This window comes from Poecilia reticulata, chromosome 14 (assembly GCF_904066995.2).
Source record: "Poecilia reticulata chromosome 14, P_reticulata-male-v2, whole genome shotgun sequence".
Lineage (NCBI taxonomy): Eukaryota > Metazoa > Chordata > Actinopteri > Cyprinodontiformes > Poeciliidae > Poecilia > Poecilia reticulata.
In genome coordinates this window covers 18,905,763-18,920,129 of record NC_088843.1, presented here as the reverse complement: position 1 = coordinate 18,920,129, position 14,367 = coordinate 18,905,763, and the positions used below count along the sequence as shown (strand labels likewise).

General features: G+C 42.2%; 1 protein-coding gene across 5 annotated transcripts in view; it reads right to left on the bottom strand.

Annotated features, from left to right (window-relative positions):
- Positions 1 to 1,750: 1,750 nt before the first annotated feature.
- Positions 1,751 to 14,367, bottom strand: part of usp25 (ubiquitin specific peptidase 25) — a 36,034-nt gene continuing 23,417 nt past the window's right edge. For 4 of the 5 annotated variants that reach the window (XM_008428287.3, XM_017308661.2, XM_017308662.2 and 1 more), the window contains 7 exons: positions 11,510 to 11,605; positions 9,353 to 9,531; positions 8,449 to 8,527; positions 7,466 to 7,545; positions 6,342 to 6,465; positions 3,776 to 3,968; positions 1,751 to 2,558 (listed from right to left, as the gene is read on the bottom strand). In XM_008428287.3, the coding sequence (XP_008426509.1) occupies positions 2,386 to 2,558; positions 3,776 to 3,968; positions 6,342 to 6,465; positions 7,466 to 7,545; positions 8,449 to 8,527; positions 9,353 to 9,531; positions 11,510 to 11,605 (924 nt within the window). In that variant the 3' untranslated portion in view covers positions 1,751 to 2,385. The remainder of the gene's footprint in view (positions 2,559 to 3,775; positions 3,969 to 6,341; positions 6,466 to 7,465; positions 7,546 to 8,448; positions 8,528 to 9,352; positions 9,532 to 11,509; positions 11,606 to 14,367) is intronic. The other variant, XM_008428289.3, reaches the window with a different exon arrangement.

Below are 14,367 nucleotides of genomic sequence, written 5' to 3'. Positions count from 1 at the left end.
CGAGTCGCGGTTCAAACATCGGCACACGTCGCTCTCCGTTCGATGCATAATCAGATTGTGCGTTTGCCCCGTTAAAACTGCAGGTCATGAAATGGGTCCATATGTTGGTAATTCTTGGTGTAGCTGGAAAAGCAGTTCAAAACCACTCATTAAGTCAAGTCTATCAGTATCATTTAAACGGCCTCCGTTTCCACTCTATAATCAGCACCGCGCCTTGCTTCGTGCCCCACGTCAAGTCAATAGAAATAATGAGCAAAATGAGGGGACGCCACAGCCCCCCCCCAAAAAAGATAATTAATGCCTCATATACATTTGCAAGCCAATAATGTCCACTTAAACATGCATATCTCTCCACATGGGCAAAGTCAAAGGTGGTTACACACAAACCAAAAGCACAGCTCAGCAGATGAGGACTCCAGCTTTTCTTTTTCCTCCTCTTTCTCTAAACAAGGGTGAAATGAGGACAACATACAGATCTCCACCTCATGTTACTGGCTGGATCTTATAGCGGCAGTTAAATTCTATCACACAGCGGTGGGTTATTGATCTGCAGATAGATGCGGCCCACCGCAGGGAGGGAGTGTCGGGTGACACGCCGACTGCAGATGCTCAGATAAACAGAGATCAGCCAACGGAGGCGGCGTGAATTCCTTTAAGCTTCAGAAAAACCTCCATATATACGAGAGAGAGAGAGAGAGAGAGAGAGAGAGAGAGAGAGAGAGAGAGAGAGAGAGAGAGAGAGAGGCGCTGAAAGGACGGGGAACTGATTGGCTGTTGAGGCTTAAGTTGCATTTCCAGAAAAGACAATTATAATAAAAACATTGCGTATTAAAAGCAATAGTTAAGACCCCCGTTTCCTAGGTGCTCAATGTGTGGCACGGGGGCCATTTGCAGACCCTTGACGCCTTTCAAAAATGACTCAAATTTGGCCCACAGTACAACTTTTATTTTCAATTTGGGAGGAAAGGTTATAAACTGAAATCTCATCAAAATGCATTTTGTAAATGACTACACTTTCTGCATCGTTTTGCAAGGACAAAATCTATCCAGTTCCCAACAGAATGATCTAATTTCTGCTTTTATTGCTCCAAACTGACTAAATTTGTTGCCATTTATTTTCAATAAACGCCTGACAAATATTCCTTTTATTGGGGAAATCTGCAGAACCCTTAAAGAGGCAGTATTGTGTTAAATCTACTTATTTGAGCTTTAGATAATGTTATTCCCTCATCAAAATCATACCTGGAGTGTTGCCTTGATTATGGTTAGTCTCCCGTGGCAACCAGTCTGCTGTGCAAAACACCTGAGTGGACCAAGCCCCGCCTTTTTTTTCAGTCGTCTTTTTCTTTCCGTTGAAGTTTGTGGTTGGAACGCAACAAAACGTGAAAAAGATGGAGAGGTAATTGAATTCTGATTGAAGTGATAGAAAATCAAAGCTTGAGCAAAAATCCTGGCCCGACTCCGTTGCTCTACATTCATGGAAATCCAACAATGGACTTAAAATTTGAACTTGGCTGAAATGATTTTTGCATTTTTACTATTTGTGCCAGAAGCCGTTTTGAAATTTGTGTTTCTCTCTGTGTGAATAACTTGCTTCTAATGAGCAGCTGTAGAAAACTCTACTGCTCCTCTGGAAGAACCTATAGGAAAATACAATCAGAACTTTTACTTACCTGCCAAACGTCTGTGACCACAACGAGCAACGGCAAAGGACGCAAAATAAAGATCAAATTGAGGCAAAACACAATCGTTTAGTTGGCCTAAAAGGGCCATAAATAAAATTTTTATTCTCTCAAATTATTAACAAGCCACAGGAAACCTGCGGCCGTCTACCACAGCACTTAAAACATCTCGTTCTGGCACAGTTCACAAAGACATGAGACCCATGTGAGATCCTCGGAGACATCTGAAGGCTCTCCTCCTTACTTTCTTAGAAAAATAAAACATGGTAATACTGTACCAAACAGGTGGCAAGAGAACCGGAGGGTTCATTCCACAAAGAGGGGCGGGGAGGGGGGGTTTCAGAAAGGATTATTAATGTGGCTAGGGAAGCTTGAATCAAACAGCAACGACAATATTAACTATGAAAAACCTCGAAGCTTCTTGTATTTTTTTTCTTATGTTGCAAAGCTGAAGCACAATGTGATTGCTTTCAACTCTTCTCACAATACTGTTATCCCTCCCCGCCTCATCCTTCCTCTACTGTTCTGCTTTAAAAAGAAGTGTGGAAATAATATTTAGGATGATAAAACCTATAGCAGCAAAAAAATAATAATAAAGAGTAACAGAAGAATAACGGCGAGAAGCGAGCGGCGACCCCTGGGCTGAGAAGGAAGGCGTGGGTTGACTGGAGGTCCGTGAGGGGAGAGGCGGCGCGGCCCGAGCTCATCTCCCCTCGCCGGGCGCCCGGCCGACGGCGGCCATGATGCGGCCGAAGCGCTCGCACAGCTCCAGGGTGGAGTAGCTGGGCAGCTTGGGGGGATCGTGGAAGCTTTTGATCTCCGTGGAGCAGTCCAGCAGCTTGGGCAGGAAGTCGGTGAGCTTCTCCTGGAGGTTGGCTGGGAGACAGAAAGGAAAAGGCGGTGAGCAAAACATCGGGCTGAAATCGCGAGCTAAACATTTGCGGATTTCTGCCACGCGGAAGCCGGGTGAGGTCAGTGGGACTGGACCGGACTGCTCTGGGTGATAATGCTCTGCCTTCTGCTTTTCATGAACAAAGGACAGGAAATCAGACAAGCAGCTCTCTGGGGACAGATAAAAACTCCAGACGCTTCAGTCCAAACTTTCCCACCGACGGTCCAGAGCAAAGTGGCTTCTGGATCTTCACCCAAACATTTGCTTCTGTGAATGAGATGTCTATACGACTTGTAGAAACAGACATCTCTGGAACTTTCCCCCCCATTTTTCTCAATTCATAACCAAATCTTTATTGTGAGATCAAAGTCACCTGGTGATCAACCAACAGTAAGTGGAAAATAACTGAAATAGAAGGAAAATAACACATGCGATGTTCCCCAGGGTTGAATCCTTGGACCTCTCCTATCTAATATCTACATGCTTCCACTAGCTCAAGTTATAAGAAATACGATTAGTTACCATAGATACATACGCACATGGTGCACAGCTCTACAATACGTTGTCACAACGTAACTCTGAACCCATCCAGCTACTGAACACATCATTAATGGCATTTGCAAAACTTAAAAGCGGATGTCAGAAGATGCTCTCCATCCAAACCTCGCTCAGCTTCAGCAAAAACTTTACAGTTGATTGAGACAAACCCCAGATTAATTCTGCGGGTTCAAATTCACGTTACACTTTGTGTTTAAACAAGTTTTAAAGTTCTCCTTTCACCTCGACTATGCAGCATGTTGTGCTGTGGTGTTAAACAGGAGCATCTCAGCAATAAACTTTCAAGTCCGTGGAGGTAACATGACAAATCGAATCTAAATCTTTTTTGAAGTGGAGTAGCTTTTTTTTTTTTTTTTTTTTTACAGCCTTTGTGATGTTTTACTGTAAATCATCCTAACTGATGGTAAAAGTCCAAGAACTGTGCACATGACGGATACAGCCTACAAATCACTGCGTTAATCTGCACAGCTGAAAGTGTTTCAGATGGACAGGAGGGCCACGGTACGTCAACGCTGATCCAAAACCTCCAAACGTCTGATCCCCGTCTCCTGATCTTGCTTGCCTCGTTTGTTCTGAAACCGGATCTGCAACCTCCGCCGTCTGACTAGTCAGACCTCCAGAAGTCATTCCCTGGAGAGCTCACCTTCCATCTCCTGGCCCAGGTAGGAGCACCAGCGGTTCCTCATGTCCTCCACAGCGAGCAGGTCCTTCTCGGCCTCCTGCGCCAGCAGCAGGGGGATGCACGGCACCACCAGCTCGTTCATGATGCCGAGGCCCGTGCTCACCTCCGGCTCCTCTCCGGACTCGAACATGGCAGCCGCTTGCTCGTTCAGTTTCTGCGGGGAGGAGAGAAGCCGATGAGTTCAACACAAAAGTTTAACTGGGTGGATAAACGGTTCGAATGCAACCCGGCTCCGACTGGAGTTTAAAAAGAGTTGCTTTAATGAGAGCGACGGGTGACGCTCCTTCGGTTTCCACGGAACGAGGGAATGCATTTTTTTTGTTGTTTTTTTTTCTGCAACCAGATGGGTTTCCGAGCAGCTGAGGTTGTATTTGTTTGGAGCGAGAAGAAAGCTAGTGGTGTTCTTCAAACCAACTTCACTGTCATTGAGGACACCGGCGTCTTTATGGATCCTCTGGATAATATGCAAGTGTTTTAAGGGTGACAGTGAAGAGGTTCATCCAGCTGACCAGCAATGTGCAGCAGCTGCTGTACTCCATAAAAATCAGCCTGTCTCTCAATAGGGATATGACTTCTGGTTATCTTAGCAGTAAACTACGACTCAAGATTTTTTTTTTTTACACCTTTATTTTAAGCAATTAAAATAAATCAAAATGTGTTAATCATCAGACATGATCAAAATGATTTTAATTGTTTGTGGTGTTAATTGAGTCATTTTGGTTTTTACTGAGCTCATTTTGGAAAATGAAGCCCTGAGCACTTCAGGAACGTTGCAAACACATGGAGCCAATAAAGCAGAGCAGGGGTGCATCAAGAAATTAGCCCCTAATTTCCTTAATTTTGGGAGATTGGTGATCAGCCGATATCGTCCACTGACCTCATCTACTTCGGAAAAGGCCTAAAAATCAACCACGGTTCTCCGGGTCACGTCTGAACGACTTCAGTATCGGTCAAAATGGGAATCAGCAGGACAGGCTTATCAAAGATCAGTAGTCTGCGATCAGTGCACCTCTACCTGGGCTACAGAGCTCCATGCAGAGTGTTGGATTGGTCAAAAGTTTGTCGCTGTGTTTAGAACTCAATAAAAGAAATGAGAAAAAAACACTTTAATGTCTCCATTTGTCAGTCTAGCACAGAAGAGCTCTGCATTAAGCCTGCTAGCAGACAACAGGGGCGGGGACACAGCAGACGCCGCCGTCCTTCACAACATGCGGACAATTAAATCCGGCGTCAGTTTTTAGTTGATGATTACGCTGATTAATTGCTGTGGCTCTAATCCGAGTGGCCATATCATTCATTTAACAAAACAGCTTTTTTAAATATTACCGACAGGCTCTAAATGTGCTGGCTTTACGTCACCGATGGAAAAGAGAAACGTGAAATCCGATTGTTGTACAAGAAAAAAATGAAATCTGAACTTTAAGCAGCTGAACAACGAAGGAGAAAACGAGGCTGATTCACTTTGTTAATGTTCGCAGTTTTTTTCTTTCTCCCTCCTCGTCTCTCAGAGCCCCGTTTTATTTTGTCTCCTCCTCGAGATGTTTTTCATTTCCTTTATTAGATTTGGGTCTGAAGCGGGTCTTGAAATCCTTGCCTGAATGCAGATACAAGCTTTTTTTTCTTCTTTTTTTCTTTCCGTTCTTGGCCCCGGAGCGTCTTGTCGTCACACACAAACTCGCTGACCTCCTTCTCCGAGGAACGACCCGCTTTTCTTTTTCTCTCTCTTTTTTTTTTTTTCTTCCTGCGAGCCAGTTTGGAATAGGGAGCTGCGGGGCTGGATTTGCAAAACGTCCAAGTCCATTAACTGTGTCAACGTTAGCTGTGTTTTCGATTAAAACAAGAGGTGAAGGTAAACAGCTGCATGGACGGCGTTCTGGCCGGGGATCTGAGCTGACCGGCCGGGGCGGAGGTTAGCTGAGGACGCGCTTGTGTCTCATGGTAATGTGTTTACACTTGCTGGGCCTCCTGCTTCCTATTCCCACTACAATGATTACATTATGAGCACAATGCTGGTGTAAGGTTACCGAGTGCAGCAGCAGCAGAGAAGGAGAGACAGAGAGAGAAGAGGTTCTGAGGACGGAATGGATCGGGTTGAGGGAAAAAAAAAAAAAAACCCGGCCCTGACCAATAATACCGGAGCGCAGGCCGTTTTGTGGGGGAGAAATGAAAAGAGGCTCACATCACGATGCTGAAAGGATTTTCATCAGTCAGTATCAGATTAAAAAAAAAAAACTTTCTGTGGAATCTTTTGTGGGCTTGAAGCAAGCCAAAGCAATATCTCACTGAAAGCAATCTGATTATAGTAACCAAGCTCATCGCTGAGGGGGTGGAGGGAGGGGAAAACATCCAGCTTTGTTAGTTTCTGCTGAGTCACTTTAGCGACGGAGGTCTAATAGGGAGGAAAGGGAGTAACAAAGAGGAGGCGGGGATCATAGGTATGAACTATTTGACACGCAGATTTCAGGGAGAAGATGACGTCCTTCGATTGCAGTAATGTTCCGAACGGGACGGAGCGACAGTGTCTCACCAGCAGACACTCTCTGCGGTGATAACCCAGCAGCTCCTCGTCGTGTCCGCGGTACAGGCCTTTCAGCAGCAGCTCCCTGTTGTACTGGTACGAGTAGATGAGGTACATCAGGGCCTCCACGTAGCTGCACAGGAACACACACACACACACACACACACACACACACACACACACACACACACACACACACACACACACACACACACACACACACACACACACACACACAGAAATACTCCGGTCAGATAACAACGCTGGATCAGAGAAAACGCTGGAAACTAAAGAGAGATCCAAGCGAAGAACTCAATGACCCCAGTCTGCACTGCCATCAAACTGGGAGAGGCAATGACTGTGAAACGGTGCCCCCTGCAGGAGAAGCTGGGACGAGACACTTTGCTGACCCCAGCACTCCAACGTTCCCATTACATTCTGGTTTGTATTCTGTCCTAAAGCAGGTAAACTCAAGAACTGTCTGCACTTTTTATTAAAAGAATTTGTAAGAATAAATACAAAATAGTGACAATTATTTCTAGCATATTTTTTAAAAAAGCTTAAAATGGTCAGGCTTTAAATTTGTAACTTGACAAAACCCCAGATGGGATGGAAAAGAGACAGAAGGCCAAAGACCAAGAAGAAAAAAATGGAGAGTAAAAGAAAAAGAAAAATTAAAGAGAAAAAAAAATACGGAATGACAAAAAGAATGACAGAAAGAACAAACTAAAATAGGCAGAAAGGCAAAAAGACAAAAACCAAAGAAACAAAAAAAACTAATAAAAAGAAGGATGGAAAGAAAAGAAGAACAAAAGAATGAGGAAAAAAAGAACAAAAGACAAAAGAAAGACTAGGCAGAAAGACAGAAGAGATTGCAAACTGTGTCGAGAATATTTCATCAATCATCCATACAGTTTCAGAAAATAAATCCTAGCCGTTTTTAATATTTTATCAATTACTTCAAAATGTTCTCCAAGTTTGGACTGAAGCAGATGCCATGTTAGAGTCTAGAGTTTTAATTTGGAAGTGTACGGTGACAGTTACTGAACCCCGACTTGTATCCGACTCAGTGGCTTTGGTTTTTGATTCACTGCAAAGAAATCAGAGAGAAATCCGAGAGCAGTTCAGCGTACTTTGACTTCTGGAACAGCTCCAAACCAGTCACCATCAGCACCGTTGTCTCTCGGAAGTTCCTGTAGTCCTGGTGCCACATCTGTCAAAGGAGGAAAAAGAAAAGGTTCAAACAAATTAGATTTGTGGAAAACAATTACGGAAAATATTCTTTTAAAATACAGTGGAGGATCCAAGTGGCATGTCCAACACTGCATCAGGCTCCCAGAATATCCATGTGACTCCATATTGGTCAAAACGAGTAATATTGGCAAAAAGGGAAGAATAAAAAACAGCTAGCAAGAGGAGAAAAGAAAGTTAAACAATTTAATTTTGCTGTGATGACACTTGGTTATGTTTGTATTTGGAATGTATCCGTTTTAATTTGCATTTTATTTTTTTCTTTCAGATTCGATTGTTTCTCTTTGCTTTTCTAATTGGTTATTTTGTAGATCAATATTTCTGTTTACTAGTCTGCATTAATTTCTTTTGTATGTACTATTGTTATTAATTTATAGTTATTATAACTAAGAATTTTTTTTAATCCTTAAAATCACAAAGTCTTTAATACACAGAAAAATCTAGACCGGGTATCTTTGATCACAAAAACCACAATTAACCAAAAAAAAAAAAAAAAAAACCTGTGACGTGGCAAACCAAAACTAAATCAAAGTAAAAAGCCATTTGTTTTTTCAGATATTCTAGGTTTTAGCTGTAGATAGTGAATTAGATTGAACACAAACTTTTTCTCCCCCATTTGTTCATTTTTGATTTTTCCATACTCATCCAGACTTTAAAATCTTCGGCATACAACAAGTGGAACAGGCAGAAAGTCTCCTACATCACTCCATGCACATCCAGCACATGAAGTGCTTTAAAAAAATTTTGTTGTATATTATACATTTGTATCAACTCAATGGCTGGTATTCAGGAATAATTGTTTTCTCATTTCAAGCAGTGTGAAACGGTGAGATGGGATTAAAAAAAAAAAAAAGTCACTTCTCACCTCATATTCATCCATGTTGACCTCCTCAGGCTTAATCAGGTCCAGTTTAGCACGTGCCACTTGCATAATGCTCTTACATCTGTGAGGGAGGTGGGGGTGAGAGGAAGACGAAGCGGTGTGAGCAGCGAGACGCTGAGTCATGGCGAGGTACTATACCAAATGAAACGGTCGGCGCTGCCCCAAGGCCCCAACACGGCCTAATGAATCACTCTTAACTGCTGAGAGGAGAAGTGAAACGCTCCTCCGGAGGCTCCTATTGAGGCCACATGCACGCATAAATCTAATTATCTTGCTCAAAATAGAGGAGAAGGGAGAAATCAATTTTGTGCTCATGAATATGGATTGAGGCCAACATGCACAGTGGAAAACTTTTTAAGAGATAGCTAAGCACAACGCCCCCAAATGACTTTAACAATGCAAGAGATAAAAAAAAAGGGGGGGGGGGGGAGTGAGTCATTTAAAAAATAAAATAAAACATTTAAATAAAACATTTCTATACACATGTTTTTCTAGATTGCTTTACTTCGTAGAAGAACTGTTCATGTAAACATGAAAATGTGGCCTGTGCTGACAAATCAAAAGGACTACATGTGCTCTGCGAAATTAAGGACTTTGCTGCCCTCTGCAGGACGGAAACAAAAACACAATGTTGGGTAAAACTATTAAATTAAACCTGCATCTACCAGCTTCCTTCTTTATCCAAGCTCGGCATCAGAAAGTATCTTACGTTTTATCAGCGTGTTAATCTGTCTGCTTAGCATCATCACAAAGTATATTTAAGCTTTGAGGTTATAGTGTGACAATGCATGGAAAAGTCAAGAGTGGTCTGAATACTTCTGCACGGTACTGATTTTGGAGAAGTGCAATAAGATTTGAATCCATGGACCTGAACAGAGTTGTGTACCTCTCATCAAAGGCGAGGTTCCTGTCAGCAAACTGTGTGAGCAGAGTCCTCTCCAGGATCTTTTTGGGCGCCTCGTTTTGGATGAAGTAAACGATGACGTGGTGTAACCTGTAGTCCAACTCGGGCGGCGTGTCTTCCTGGGCAAACCGCAGGAGACGGGCGTATTCCAGCTTGATGGCCTGACCAGAGACAAAGCACAGGAACGTCCAGGGTTCAAGCTCAACACAGCAGGGGCCCACCGCTTCTCTCCCAATTTGGGAAATGACTAGGGGTGCACCGATTGCAGTTTTCTGGCCGATCACAGATCTTTACAAAGCCTGACCATACTGATTTTTTTGTTTGGTCTGAAGAGTTGATAAGTTGGCAACAGCGGGGTGACAATTAACTGCACATATGCCATCTTTCATGGCAGAGCAAAAGGCAACAGTGGCTGATTTTCAGACTTTTGTGACAGTAGAGGAGATTGTGGATACAAATCTGTTTCACTTTTAAGTATTGACTAATCAACCAATCGCAGATCTCCCACAAGTAAGGGGATTGGAGCCAGCTTCTCGGTGCACCCCCAAAAATCACAGAAGCCTTTCACTCTGATGCCATATAGACGTAAAATCAGCAAAACGTCTGCATTTAAAAGCTGTTAAATATAAATGTGTGTTTCACATTAAGGATTTTATCTCCATTAAAGGGTTGAGAGGTTTATGGTTTAGGTGAATCTCAGTAAATTAAGGTATCTTGAAGCTAATCTATTTCAGGAATTAGATTCAAAAGGTGAAACTAATATAAAGATTAATCGTACACAGAATGATATATTTTGTAATCATTATGACTAACGGCTGTCCTCAAAATTCAGTTTCTTACAGAATTAGAATATTTCGTCGGATCGATGAAACGGATAACATGGCCTATTTAAATCACGGTGAAGGCTGCTGACTTAGCAACTATCCAGCAGGAAATCTGACACCCTACAAGGACTCATGATAAATTTTACCGAACAATAAATTGTCCCAGAAATGATTGGAATAAATGACAATATTGTCATTTTGAGACCATCGTCAAGGAACATTTATTTTATTTGGTTGAAAGAAACATGAGGAAAACAAGCATGCAAAAGGAAATTTTTGAGCCCAATTTACTTTATCATGCAATTAATTTATTGCTTACATGGCAGCCTTAGCTCCGACTGTCGTAATCCTTACATCAAGCCACTCCTGAACCACACAACACTAGAACAGTCTTACCCGAGTTCAGGAGAAACTAGACTGTTGCTGATTGGCTCGAAGTCCTTATTTTAGATTAAAGTAAATGTGTTTAATTCAGGGTGCATTGACACCAGATTCTGTTCCGTCCGCTTCAACTAAACGGACCAAAAAAGAAAAAAACCCTGGCCCACCGACAAACCGAGGTTTTGGTTGCAGTGAAAGCCGGTGCCGTTTGAATGAATGTATGTAAATGCCAAGCGGACCGGAAACTGCTCCGAAAGCAGAAAGTGGATGATAGCGCGTGAGATTCTAGGTAAAAACAACCAAAACAAACGTGCAGGTCCAGCGCTAGAAGGAGAAACAGCATTTTATCAAAGACAGAAGACTAAAACCGCTAAAATCTGACGACACTCCGTTTTGCTAACATTTTGGTCTCCAATCAAACCTAGTCTGCCGGACTATGAGGTGTGAAAACACCTTTAGAAATCAAGTTTATCAAGGCCACCAGGAAATGATGCTGACAAGCACAATGCAGATATTGATTTTTTTTCCCCACTCAGCAGGACTTGGCACCTGCCCACACTGCCCAATGTACAGCAAACCTGTCTGACCTTACCCCACAGAGAAACTCTATGAAGCACTGAGACTCCTGACCCAACGGATCAGACCCAATGGAGTGTCAAGCTGATCAAACACTTCAATAGATCAATATTTCTGCATTTCAATTTCTAAAAAAAAAAAAAAATTGATCATACGTAATATTCCCATATTCTGAGAAGCTGAATTTTGGACTTCCGTGACTCTGGGTGGAATAAGTCATTTTATCGGTTCCACATTTTGATTTAAGTCACTGCGATGAATTTACTGTGTGATGCAGAAACGATCATAAAACAGGAGGTGAATGGTTGCATGACGTGAGAGAGAGTGCAATGAAGAGAGGTATAAGGAGAAATGGTACCTTAAAAAAGGCTGCCTCAGGCCCGTTCTTTTCATATATGCTGCTGGATTTGCCAATGGCCATAATAATACCCTGCATGTTGGGGGTCATCATTATCTACCCAGAAAGCAGGAACCATGTTAAATAAAATATCATTCAAGTGAAATATGATTAAATATACACGTTTCATGGCTCTCAGGCAGTGCAGTAGAGCCTACAGGAGTTAGGACATGCTATTGGTTAGCCAGCACCGCATGCACGGTTAGTGACGAGGAAGGACCACAGCCAGTGTGTTCAGGGGCAGGATGCACGTTCCTCAAAAAGGATGGTGTGTAAAAACCGAGGCAACTGACGTGGGATGAAGGTTGAATCTTCCTGCTGTCTCAGAGTGACACTCAGTAGGAGCTTGGCAAATGTTACAGTAAGATGGTGGTGTAGCGGGGTTTTCCCATCAGACCGTCAGTTTCCAGAACAACACGCACGCACGCACGCACACACACACACACACACACACACACACACACACACACACACACACACACACACACACACACACACACACACACACACACACACACACACACCACACACACACACACACACACACACACACACACACACACACACACACACACACACACACACACACACACACACACACACACACACACACACACACACACACACACAAAAGAAGAAAAAACTTGTAAAAGCGCAGTGCAACCCTGCCGAACCACGCAGAGTGTAAAAGACGTTTGGGGTCTTATTGACCCTGTGTCTCAAGACCGCAGGAGAGTTAAAGAAAATCTGAGATTTAAAAACAAACTAAGAACATAAAGTCAGTGTCGTGTGTGGGATCTCTAGTCAGATCATTCAAACTGATTCACATGAAAAGTCCTCGCTTTTTCCTTCTAACAGCGTTTTGATCATTTCAGGGTGGACATTCAACCCAGAAAACTACCTTAGAAAGGAGCATTTTGAATTAAAGGGGACGTTTTGTGGAGGGAGAGTACTGAGCATTTTTTCTTGGATGCTTTTTCTCAGCATTATATCAATTCGACTTTTCTACAGTTCAGATTTTAGAATTTGACAGGGTTTAGTCGGTCCGAGTTCTCTAAACATCCAAACACCCCATTCTACTGCGGTATGAATTAACACAGGAAAACAGTCAGACAACTCAGCCAGCTACTAAATAGTGAAGAAGAAAAAAAAACAACCAACCATCCTTTCTATTCATCTTCCATTTAGTTGGAGGCTAATGCATGACCAATAATATGTTTTATTTTTGAGGCACACCAAAGTAGACAATTGGAGCAAAAGACATAGGAATCCACAGCAACCTCCCCTTCTGCTGTAATTGATCACTAAAGACAGTACTTTTTCAAAATAATCACAAATATAGAAATTGTTCGGGGCTGCTGCTGAATACATCTGAATGGTCCTGATCCTTGTTTACACTGCAGAAACTATGTATTGTATGCTCCAGATCCATATTTGGTTTGAAGCACAATTTTAGTGCAAAATGATCCTTTATTTGGCCCCCAGGTAGTAACATTTCTTTGTATTGACATCAAAGTGACAAACTGGAATCAATGTACAAACTTCAGCAAAGGATATTAATTACTTAGGGATGCAGAGATATGAAAATTTGTGCCGATGGCGATATTAATGTTAATGTTATGGCTGGTAATTGATATTAACCGATATTATATACATTTCCTTATCCTTTCAACATTGCAAAATGACCTGATCCTCAGACATTGCTTTTCTGCTTCAGTTAAACACCCGACAATCTGGCGCTAAATCACTATCGCATGATAAAATAAGCATCACATGATCAACCTCCTACGCTCCAGAAAAACAAACGGGAACAAGATTGAAGTCAATATTGGTCGTTAATATCTTATCAGACCAACACCATTATGTGTTGACGACAAACGACAACAATCGGTTAACGTACGTATCAATGACTGAGGAACAAACACGGAAATCAAATTGAAATTAATCCTATTTTTGCTCTTTCTGTAGCTAGACAGAATCCTGTGCCTTTAAGAAATGTCGCCACCGTCTCCAAAAACAAAATTGATTCTATAAAGAATTGCAAAACCTACTGCTGGGAATTCTGAATCAATTCAAATGCTCAAAAACCTATTTTGAAATGAGTTAAGTTGCATGTCTTTGCTGCTCCCGATTGCGAGTAAATTGCATCGCATTACGTATCCCCCTGGCCGCCATAGAAAAATTATTTGATACTTTTTGACTAAGAAAGGGCCAGATAGCTAAGCACAAAAAATGGTGCACAAACCTATTTTTGTTTTAACACAAACTGATGGGAAATCTTCTAGAATAATTTTAAATAAATGTTTCTTTACACCGTCTTTTAATCTTTCTAGTCACAATTTTAAAAAAATCTCTGGAATTTTTGAATAGAAAAACTGGTTTCTGAATTGAAAAATTTTTCTGTATCGAATTGTGACAGAATCGAATCACTAGACGCTGAAAGATTTGCACCTCCAGCCTGAAGCACCAACACCAATTCAAGCAGTAGCTGTAGGAGGAACGAGCGTCTTTGTGTCTGTGTGTTTACTTTACATAACCAGTCTTACCTCGGCATCAATGCGGAGGAAAAATAAATAAATAATGAACACTTAACAGCCCAGGATAGAATAAGACTTCCAAGACATAAAAGCTGAAGAAAGCAACATGAAAACACTCCCCCAGAGAGGCAACCGGCTTCCTGCCACAGAGCCAAAACGCAGATTGGCTGAAGTGGAGATTTTTCATGTGAAGGCTTTGCGGACAGGGCAACGCAGGGTTAGTGTTAGTGTCAGTGCGAGTTTTCAGCCTGATGCCAAGTCCTGAGTCAGTCAGCAGAACAA